The sequence below is a fragment of the Martes martes genome, assembly GCF_963455335.1.
Source record: "Martes martes genome assembly, chromosome: 16".
Classification (NCBI taxonomy): Eukaryota; Metazoa; Chordata; class Mammalia; order Carnivora; family Mustelidae; genus Martes; species Martes martes.
The window spans coordinates 42,629,821-42,640,545 of record NC_137904.1 but is presented as its reverse complement, the minus strand read 5'-3'; the positions used below and the strand labels follow the sequence as shown (position 1 = coordinate 42,640,545).

The 10,725-nt window shown below is 54.4% G+C and overlaps 1 protein-coding gene across 2 annotated transcripts; it reads left to right on the top strand.

Annotated features, from left to right (window-relative positions):
* The first annotated feature begins 3,339 nt into the window (after positions 1-3,339).
* Positions 3,340-10,027, top strand: ARL5C (ARF like GTPase 5C). 2 transcript variants are annotated; one of them, XM_080825333.1, is made up of 6 exons: positions 3,340-3,469; positions 5,314-5,374; positions 6,355-6,502; positions 7,246-7,329; positions 7,852-8,003; positions 9,169-10,027. In XM_080825333.1, exons 1-6 carry the CDS (start codon positions 3,463-3,465, stop codon positions 9,215-9,217), a joined length of 501 nt encoding a protein of 166 aa, XP_080681459.1. In that variant the 5' UTR covers positions 3,340-3,462; the 3' UTR covers positions 9,218-10,027. The 2 variants fall into 2 exon arrangements, with proteins under 2 accessions (XP_080681459.1, XP_080681458.1); XM_080825332.1 differs by lacking the exon at positions 3,340-3,469 and adding an exon at positions 4,233-4,686.
* Positions 10,028-10,725: the final 698 nt, after the last annotated feature.

The window sequence follows — 10,725 nt, the reverse complement described above, 5'->3', positions numbered from 1 at the left end:
GCAGGCATTACTTAGTGGGTGAGGTCCAGTTTTTCTGCTCCTGTGGGCTCAGCTGCCGACCAGCACCTCCTGAGAGAGAGTGGCTGAGTTCCATCGGGGGCCCTCCTCCACTGATGCCCCCTGGCCGACCAGCTTTGGGGGATGAAAGAGGTCTACTTTGCGGGGCAGAGAATGGAGGGGCCCCCAGCCCGATAACATCAAGAGTGAGAAAGTCAGCAGGTGTCTGTGTCAGTTCTGTCATCACCAGCTGGCAGGATGTGGACCCCAGACTGTTGTCACCGCTGGCCCGTGTATCCTGCCTCACGTGGCACTCAAATAATTTCCCCACTCTCCTTGTTTCAGGGGTGGTGGACCTGGAGGACTAGAGCTCCTGGGTCCCTCACCTGAATGTTTTTGCCCTAACTGCATGTGTGGGTTGGGTGGAGGGAGTGTAGAGGGCAGCAGCCATCTAGAGCTTCCAGGTAAGGGCTTAGCAGACCCAAGGAGAGGAACTGGGCAGGTCCACAGGTCAGGTGGCTGGCCCAAGATCCCAGGGAGTTGATGGCAAAGACTGCTGGGATTGGAGTCCAGTCTCTGCCTCCCAGCCTAGTGTTCTTACCCCACTGCCTTTCAATGGAGTCAATCCTTTATTCCTGTGTTTACTTATCGAACATTTATTGGATACCTACTGTGTACCAGACACAAGTCTAAAGGGAGCCACAGACCATACAGGACAGCACTGTGAGTTCTCTGCTGGGAGAAGCACTGGGTTCTGCAGGAACCTGGTAGAAGGGAAATTCCCCTAGCCTGGGGAGGTCAGGAGAGGCTTCTCAGAGGAGGTGAGGCTTGAGTGAAGTCTAGAAGCCTGATTAAGAGTTAACCTCGGGGCGGGGGAGGGGGGGAGTAAGTGTTCCAGGCAGAGGAAGCAGCTGACATGCATGGCATGTTCCTGGTACTTCACCAGCAAAGTGTGCTCTCAAGGTGGTCAGAGAAGGGTCAGCAGTAGCAGATCACAGGGGGCCTTGAGTCATGTGACGGAATCTGGGCTTTGTCCTGAAGCTTCTGGGCAGATATTGAAGGCTTGTAAGCAGCAATGGCAAAGTTGTCTTGGTTGTGGTTTGGAGCATAGATTGGAGGGGCTAGCCTGGACACAGCTGCGGTCCTCCGGGTAAGAAACAAGGTGGGGCTGCACTAGGCCACATCAGCGGGATGGGAAAGGAGGCAGTGGCAGCCAGAGACAGCAAGCAGTTAGAATCCAGCGCACTTGGAGAGCAATTGGTGGTGGCCAGTGAGAGAGAGGGAGGTGTCTGGGGGCAACTGTGGGTGATGGTCTTCCCGGACATAGAGGAACCAGGTGGAAAAACCAGGTTGGGGCAGAAACAATGTCAAGCTTTGGACAAGGTAGGCTTGCGGTGCCCGTGGAAGGACACCCAAGAGGAGAAGAACAAAAGGCAGCCGGGGGCTTAGTCTGGAGAATCAGGGAATTGCAGAGAGCTCCATCTGGGGGTGGACCCCGATCTTTTGAATCAATGGCAGGAATTATTAACTTCAGTTTACAGATAAAGTTCAGTGAGGCTAAGCAACGTCCACAGTTACACAGCTATGGAGCAAGGACTTGAACTCAGATCTTTGGAGTTCAAGTTCTGCCGTACCTGTAAGCCCCAAGTCTCGTGCTGATTCCCCTGCTCCGGCTTTTGCAAGGGGAGGAGGGTTGAGGAGGAAGAAGCAGGTGTCTGAGTATGTTTGTCTCCTCTTCATGTGCCTTCTGCCTGAAATTGTGTTTTCCCGGAACTGGCAGTGGGGGGGGGGGGGGCATTTCTAGGTGACTTAGAGATGTTGAGAGATGAAGAAAGAGAGATTCTTGTCTTTTGGTAACCACAAGCCCTCAACTGATGTTCATTCAGCACGGTGGTGGTTGTCAGCATGTGAGGATTTCAACAACCATAAAGTCAGCTGGGATTAGGTCTAGAGAGACTGGGGGACTGGGGTTCCCACCACCTCAGGGAGTTGGGAACTGAGGCACTGGGGACCCCTCCTGTCGGGGACCACTGGACCAGTAGCTTCTTTTTTTTTTTTTTTTTTAAGATTTTAGTTGTTTATTAGAGAGAGAGAGAGAGGAGGCACAAGCATGGAGAGGGCAGAGGGAGAAGCAGACTCCCCACTGAGCAGGGAGCCCAATGCGGGGCTCGATCCCACAACCCTGAGCTCATGAGCTGAGCTGAAGGCAGCTGCTTAACCAACTGAGCCACCCAGGTGCCCCTGACCCATAGCTTTTGTCCAGCTTCTGAACTGAGGTCAGAGAGGCCTCAGTCCAGTGTGTGGCTGAAGGTTTTCCCACCTTCCAACAAATCACAGAAGCTGATCTGGGACCTCCACGGCCCGGGAGCAATGGCTGTTCCAGGTGGTACCTTAGAGAAAAATCTTAGCGCCAATAATCACATCCTCAAGAAAATGTGCCGTCCTACATACTGTCTCTCAGAGTTTTGTTCTGGTTTTATTTTTTGATGTTTATTTTTGGTGTTTATTTCTCTCTCGCACTAGACGGTAAAGGCTCCAAAAGACCCAGACCGGGTCTGTTTTGTCTGCTTGGCCCATTTCCTAACTCCTGACTCATATTTGTCAAATAAATGAACGAATGCCCCCTAAGACCCAAGCTCTAGGCCTGGCGGCAGAGGCAGCTCTTGTCTGTTGACGACTGTGCTCCAGCTAGCAGAATGTCACTTTCAATTCTGCAATTGGTGGTGGTAGTTAGGAGGGAGGGGCAGGATGCACTTAGGGGTTCCTTTCCCCCCCAGGAAACAGATGGTTAAAGTGCTTAAAGTGTTGCTGCTTCCCCCAGCACCCTCTGCACCCCCATTCTACTGCACCCAGCGTTCCTTCTTTCCTGGGGCTGAAATGGGCTCTGGTAGTCAATTCTCCTTCCCTCTAACTCCAGGCACCAAGGCGGTTGAGGTGAGAATTCCTTATTTAGCTGACTGTTTTTCCTCCGCTCTCTCCATAGATTTCCCAGCCTTCTTCATGCCTCTTCAACTTGTGCTCATACTTCTTTAATGCTTGAAACACCATCTCTCAGGCTCTAGCATAACTCATTGTACTTCACTCCAGTAGCAACATGGTCCTACTGCGTGCCAGGCACTGGACCAGGCCGGGGGATGTGGGGTGGGGGACAAAGGTGAGCAAGACCCGAACCCTACCCTCCTGGCCTCAGGAGGGCTGATTGGCAGAAACAGGCCAGTCTCCAGTGTCAGGGGAGAGAGAAGCCCCATTTGTCTGGAGAACCAGGCCAGGGCTTGGGAAGTTGGTGGTTTCTATGGCAGGCAGCTAAAGGCTTTTAAGAATCCACCTTTCTGAGAAGGTGAAAGACATTCAGGTGGAGGAAACACAGAAGCAAAAGCATGATGGAAGGAGCTGGGCATGTGTGGGCAAGGACCAGTGGACGCAGAAGGTGGGAGATTACCCGCAAAGGCAGGCGGGGGCTGTTGAATGTCAGGTGAGGTGGCTGATCTAAATCCAGTGGGCACTAGGGACTCACTGAAGGTTTATGAGCTGTGGAGTGCCAGGCTCTGGGCTGGGCTTTAGGTCGGTGAATAGGGCTGTGCTGAGTCAGGGGGAGGCAGAGGAAGGGAGACGATCAGAGGTTTTCCCCTTAGTGGAGGGGAGCACTAATGCGCTGCGGGAGGACTATGGCAGTGTGGGGGCGGAGGGAGTTGATTCTCCTGTGTGATAACTGACCTCTCCTAACTGTCCCCTCAGCCTGAGGTGGGTTTGCCTTCCCACTTCTCTTTTTGTTTTCTGGTTTTTCCCAGTTTAAGCAAAGAAGGAAATTCACAACTAAAAGAGTCCCCTCATCCTTTTCCCACCTCCAGCACTGCCCTCTTTGGCTTGGGCTCTCTTCTGCTGGCTCTTGGCATCTGGTACCCCCTCTGTAGGGTCTCTGGCTGCAAGATCTCTCTTTTTGCTCTGTCCCTATCCTCAGATGTCCATCCCCCAGATCTGGCAGCTGTGCCTGAGCAGTCGGTTTGCCAATGAATTGTAGAAGTGGTACGGATTTATTCCTAGAAGTTGCCTATCACCAAGGGACCTCCAAAAGAAAGGGAGACCCTGCCCTTCCCTAAGGGAACTCACTTTGAGTGGGTCTGCAAGAGCCCTAGTGAAATCTTTAGTGAAACCGCTGGAGATCCAGCTAGGGCTGGAATATTCTCCCAGCACAGAGAGGATCAGTGACCCCTCTGCTCCACACAGCTGGCAGGTGTAGAACAGAGGGTTTCAGTCTAGTGCCCAGACATGGCACTTGGAGAAGGGACAGCTGGGACCTGGTAGTGGGTGCAGTCAGGGAGCAGGTCACCCAGAGAACCTCTAGAGTTTTCTCAGGGCAAAGCGGGGGGGGGGGGTGTGTGAATGTGGAGTCTGGTCCCCATTTTCCTTGCACCTCCAGGGCTCTAGACAAGTAGCCTGTTCGCTGTCGTTGTGACATTCATGGCACCAGCGAGGGGCCAGTGTCCCAGGGGATTCCCGGGTCCCGCAGGTGACTCGTCGGGCTTCCGTGACCTCATAGGCAAAACTCGCTCGGCCCTCCCCGGGGGCGGGGTTCTAAGCACCCTGGCTCGACCCGGGCCCCCGAAGGTCGCTGAGTCTTGCCCCTCCCTAGCCCGGGACGCGCCATGGGACAACTGATCGCCAAGTTGATGGGCGTCTTCGGGAACCAGGGTAAAGGGCGCACAGCGCATTCAAGCGACCGCTTTGATTCGGCTCCCACCCGGGGCTCCCCGAATCCGGGGTCGGGGCGGATGCGCTGGGGGACCTCGGGCTCGGAAGATCCTGCGTGGGCGCTCCTTGCAGGCTCCAGGGTCTCCCTTGCCCCCTTCCATAGCCCCTTCCCGCTCCCTCCCCTCCTGCTCCTCGCGGGTGGAGCGCTTCGGTGCACACCGGGGCGCAGGGCTCCGCGAGCCTCCGTCCTCGTGGCTAAAAGGGGCCGCGGGTTTCCTGCGATCGTGGCTCTTTCTCCAGACCCCTTCTCTTGGCAAGCCTAGGGCGCCCCAAACCTTTCGGACAACCGCTTTTCTGAAAATGTGGAGCGAGGAAGGCTCAGCAATCATTTCCACTGTCCGGGAGTGCCGCGGGTGTCCGGGGTCGGGGAGGAAACCTGTTCTGCTGGGTTTTGGCCGGGGAGCGGTGCAGGGGAGCAGAAATGGTACAGTGAGCAGAGGTCTCCCAGCTCGTTGGAAACACTCGTCTCCTTCTTGGGAACCCCGGTGGGGCACTCAGTACCCTTGGTTACTGAGTTTGGCCCTGACCCTGCCCTTCCCCCCCCCCCCCCGCCCCGGATGCCTCCAGAGCACAAGGTTATCATCGTGGGACTGGACAACGCGGGAAAGACCACCATTCTCTACCAGTTGTAAGTGACTCTCGGGTGGAAAGAGGTGGGGGTTGGCTCTTTCCACCAGACTGACAGACATTCGGACCAATCACCCTTCCCTGGGTTCCCAGGTTTTCCAGTAGCCAGGAGGAGTGATCGTGGGGGGAAGTTATATGATCTTCCCGGCATGGTGACCCTTCAGGTCTGTGGCCGCTCGCCTGGCATTCGAATCCTGCCCGGTATGGGCGACCCTAATGGTCCCCACCATCCCCCCACCCCTTGCCCCTACTAGACTCCGTTGCAGGCCAGAGGCTGTCAGAAACTGACTTCCTGCCTCCCTGCTCTTCGCTCCCCCTAGCGGTGGATCCCACCTTTTAACTCCTGCACCCCTCCTTTGCCTCTTAACTTTCTCCCCTTCTTCAAACCCAAAGGGGAGGGCCAGTTTTGAGTCAGGGTGGGCTCCGTAGCTCCCCATCTAGAAGGGTCTGGCACGTGTGCTGAGTAATTATCCATCGGAGCTCTTCCCAATATCCACTCTCTGGATAGCATCTCTGCCCCTTTGGAACCTCCAGAGTATTTACTTAGGAAAATTTTCCCCTAAAAAAGAAATAAATGCAAATGTTTATCTTAAACCAGAAGAAAAGAGAGCATCAAACATTACAAGCACGCAGAGTGAAAAGTAAGTTTCCCAATCAGCCCAGACGCCCAGATCTTTCAGAGATGCCCCCTACATATAAAAATGTGTGTGTTCTCTCTGCATTTTAACAAGACTCCCAGGTGATCCAGCTGCATATTGCTGTTTGGGGACACGGCTCTAATATGACTCCCATCTCTGGGGTCCACGCCAGGACAAGGCTCAGTCCCACTCCAGCCTGCACTTCCCTGTGACCAGAGGCTTGGCCAACCTGGGCCGAGTTGTTCTGAGTTAGATCTAGCCTGACTCGGGAGCCAAGGGGTGGGGGACCCAGAGCTGGGAGCAGAATGGGCTGAGCTCTTGGTGGTCTCTCCTCCTTCCCCAGCCTGATGAATGAGGTGGTCCACACATCTCCCACCATCGGTAGCAACGTGGAGGAGATCGTTCTGCGGAAGACTCACTTCCTTGTATGGGACATAGGGGGGCAAGAGGCTCTCCGCTCCACCTGGAGTGCATACTACTCCAACACCGAGGTTAGTGGCGTGCTGGGGCTGGAGGGGCCTGGAAGGCTGCTTGCTGTGTGACTTGAGCCTGTCACTTCCCCTCTCTGAGCCTTCGTTACCCGAATCTGTGAGGTGGAGATTGTAATAATGATTGCCCCAATGGCTGTGAAAATTAAAACAAAACAAAACAAAACAAAACCGCTAACACATGTGTTTCAAATCCTTAATGCAGCAGTGTTTTGTTAAAATTTGTGAATACCTCTTGGCAGCTTTGCTTGCTGGCAGCTTTCTGTGTGATGCCCTGCCTGGCGCAGGCCCTTGGTCTCCGGGGGGCCTTCCTTTCTCACTCTGGCAGCCGTGGATTCGGTGGTTTGCTTCCCAGAGTGAGACCGAGTGCGAATTCCAGCACCGCCACTCACCAGCTGTGTGTCCTAGGGCAAGATCTGCCGTCTTGCTGAGCTCATCTCATTTGTAAATGGTGCTAAGCCTAGTCCAGGGACACAGGGCTGTGCTGGGACCGGAATGCTGACCCCAACGTCCACCGCATAGCATGGCCTCTGGCATGCAATCCGAGTCGTGCTGTGTTCCCCCACCGTCTGGATGGAAAAGGGAATGGAAAACGGTACTTGAGGGCAGTGAGAGCTTGAGACCAGACCATTTCTCTGTGGGGCTTACATCAGGGCGGTGCAGAGGCCGGGTAGGGAGCACAGTGGGCGGGAGACGCGTTCCTCCCAGGAAACGCCCACGACTCACTGGTGCCCTCTGCTGGCCAGTTTGTCATCCTCGTGATTGACAGCACGGACCGGGACCGACTGCTGACCACTCGGGAGGAGCTGTATAAGATGCTGGCCCACGAGGTAAGGCTCCCGAGGCTGGGAGAGGGCCCCGGGGGGACTAGCTGTGGGACCTCAGCCTACTCACTTAGCCTCTCTGAGCTTCGTTCCCGAGTCCCCAGTGTCTGAGAGCCGCTACCCCAGCTGTCTGGACAGGGCTAATTTCTCCCAGATGAAGGGCCCTAATGCCTTCAGCACAACTGATCGCAGAAGCCAGAGCTACTGGTCCAGGTCGTGACCCCCCTTCTCACTCACCGTGGGACTTCCTCCCCTCAGACAAGTCACTTCACTTTTCTGTTTTTCCAAAAACAAAATGGGGAGGATCACCAAATTCCTGCCTCATGGGACTGTCGTAAGGATCACAGAGCTGGGGGCAGGCCATCCTCGAGCTGTTGGTATCCGTGGGTGTGGTTGCCCCACGTCGGGTACCACAGGGCCTGGGCTTCTCCTGCAGGGACAGCAGGGGGCTAGGGAGGACTTAGGGGGCAGGGGGATGGGAAGCTAGGCCCTGGCAGGCTCACTGGGGCTGGGCTCCTTTGTCCACAGGCTCTGCGAGATGCTTCCGTCCTAATCTTTGCCAACAAGCAGGATATGAAGAACTCCATGACCACCGTGGAGATCTCTCAGTTCCTCACTCTGAACGCCATCAAAGACCACCCGTGGCATATCCAGGGCTGCTGTGCCCTCACCGGGGAAGGGTTAGTGGCTCCCCACCTGGACGTCCAGGGTCTGGCCCAGTCAGTGAACAGCTGACCATCAGAACCTTCTCCTGTTTCTCCCCTGTCAGAATCCGGCTCACAGGCGAGCACCCACCTACAGCTGAGATGTGGGCAAGCAGTGAGCAGGGCACAGTGCCTGCTCTTGGGAAGCTTATTCTAGTGGGGAGAGGGGTGACCCTCCACCTAAGCACAAACATTTCGGATACTGAGAAGTGCCGTGCAGAGAATGAAACTGGGTTAACAGTGATGGAGGGGGCAACAATTGTTCTGAGTTAGCTGTGGTGGGCAGGGACAACCTCTACTAGGAAGTGACTTTTGGGCTGAGACCTGAAGGGAGAGGAGAAAGCCATAGGAAGACTTGGGGGCCAAGCCCTCCAGACACAGGTCATTGACCCTTTCTGACCTTGAGTTTTCTCATCTACAAAGAGGAGGGTGATTATACTGACTCTCTCTTAGGGTTTCTGTCGAGAGCAAATGGTATCACTCATTCAACATTTATCGAGCACTGACTCTGGGCCAGGCACTTTTCTAGGCACCAGAGAAACAGCAGCAAACAAAACACAAAACCCCTGCCCTCATGGGGCTTACTTTCTGGTGGGAGGGAGCCAACAATAAACAATAAAATTAAGAAAAAGCTACAGTAAGTTAAAAGTGACAAGTGTTTGGAAAAGATCAAGTGGGAAAAGGAGATTGAAAGTATGTGGGCAAATGTTGCAAAGGATGTGAAGGTCACATAGAAAGGGCCTCTCATCAGTCTTGGAAAGTTCTCTTTCCTCTTTCTCGAGTGGGATCGCAGCAGGCTGGGGACCCAGGTGTCTGGAGGCTGGAGGGAGGTCGGTCCAAGGAACCACACATTTCTGGTAGTGTCCTTGCCGTTCCCTCCTCCAATCCACATCCATCTCCTCTGCTAGACTGTAGGCCCCAGAGGGCATGTCTGTGTTTTCACCAGTAACCCCGGCCCCTAGCCCAGGACCCAATGTGTAGTGGGTACTCAATCCATTTATACTTGTTGATGGAGAGAAGGGATTTAACTTTGGTTGTTACATCCAATCCATCGGCTCTGGGTTGGGGCTGGCGACTTGGAGGCCATCATCCTCATGGGATATACTGATCCATGGGATATACTCTTCCATCTTCCCTGCAGGCTGCCTGCGGGGCTCCAGTGGATGCAGTCTCGGGCCACTGCCAACTGATGTCCTGACCTGAGGCCGACCAGAAACTCTGGGGGGTTTTGCTTGGACCGTTTGGGTGGAAAACGCAAGTGATGATTATTTTCTGCGGTTTCCTGATGGGAGCTGGGTCAGCTACGGACAGTGAGATTGCCGAAGTCCACCCGACCTAATCCTGCCACCGAGGGTCTAGACTGCCTGCCCAGACCTGCTGCAGACAGGACAGCAGAAGAGCTGCCCTTCACCCTGGGGAAGCAGGTGTCTTTGGAGGCACGGGCAAGTCGTTAGATGTGCTGAGGGATTGGGAAGTGGAGCCCCGTCCCCTCAGCCTGCAACCTCTTTGAGGGGAAAAAATGGGGGATAGAGTAGGAGACCCCTGGAAATGCTCTTTATTTCCTAGAACCTCACCTCCTATCCCTCGATTCCCACCCCAGTTTTCTGTCCCCTTAGCTATCTTTGAGCAAAGGAGATTCCAGAAAGGCAAAGGGAGCAGGCGCAGGGGAAGGAGGACAGAGCCAAAACTGGTGGGAAGGGAGAGGAAGAAGGACGGGACATCCCAGACGGGGACAGTCCCTTGCACTGCGGGGAGTTCCACTCCTCCCATACCTTTCCCTTCCCTCTGAGATGCTGGCTGGGACCACAGCTTTTGAGAGTTAAGTCATCCCATCCTTTGCCTTCCAGTCCTTCCAGTGTGAATTCCACACCTCCCAGATGTCTCCAGTTCCTACAGCGTGCCTATCTTGGCTGTCTTTTGTAACGATTTTTTAGTTGTTTTAGAATTTTTATAAAAGAGTAATAAATGCTGTTGAAAACCGCTCACTTCTTATTTCTGCTACCTGTGCTTCAAATTGGCTTTTGTTTTTTGTACAGGGCATCAGGTCTGCGGAAATCCTCCTGGGAAATGGAGGGGGTATTGCCTCAAGGGTCCACTGGGCTAGGGGACTGCCTGGTTCTTTGGTCCTGGGCTCTCCCACTCTCTGCCACGTAACTGACTTGACTCCTGGCTTGCTGGGACTGGGAGCTTTCGGCTCTACCAGGGTCTAGGGGTGGGCGTGGCTTGATGCTGACTCATGGAGGAGGGGAGGAGGGGCCCTTGGGGATTGGAGAAGCCCAGGAGTCCTCTGGAGGTAGAACTGGAGACAGGATGGAAACCCAGGTTGTCCATCTGTACACAGGGAGCCCTGCTTTTACCCCATAAGACCTGAGATGGTTCTGGAGTCCATGGGTTTCTCTCCTTCCCATGTCAGCACTGGACATCTTGGGGACAGTCTGGACACAGTTATAGAAGGTCCAGGAGTCCTTAATCCTGTGGTTTTCCTGAGGCGTAATGGTGGAAAAAGAACTCAGCAATTCTAGCTATCCCCATTCAGTCCACAACCTGTTCTTTTCATGAGATCATTTTGACACAGCTCTCAGACCGAAACAATCTAATATTCTTCTTATACTACAGGAACCTACTCCAGTAAGGAACAAATGGCCCGGTGGGGGTATAGCTCAGTGGTAGAGCATTTGACTGCAGATCAAGAGGTCCC

Bases quoted from the DNA above. Each gene is read 5' to 3' on its own strand.
- ARL5C (XM_080825332.1), top strand. From the start codon at position 4,641: ATGGGACAACTGATCGCCAAGTTGATGGGCGTCTTCGGGAACCAGG. The intron at 4,687-5,313 runs GTAAAGGGCGCA...GGATGCCTCCAG, and splicing joins GGGCGTCTTCGGGAACCAGG to AGCACAAGGTTATCATCGTG. The intron at 7,330-7,851 runs GTAAGGCTCCCG...CTTTGTCCACAG, and splicing joins ATAAGATGCTGGCCCACGAG to GCTCTGCGAGATGCTTCCGT.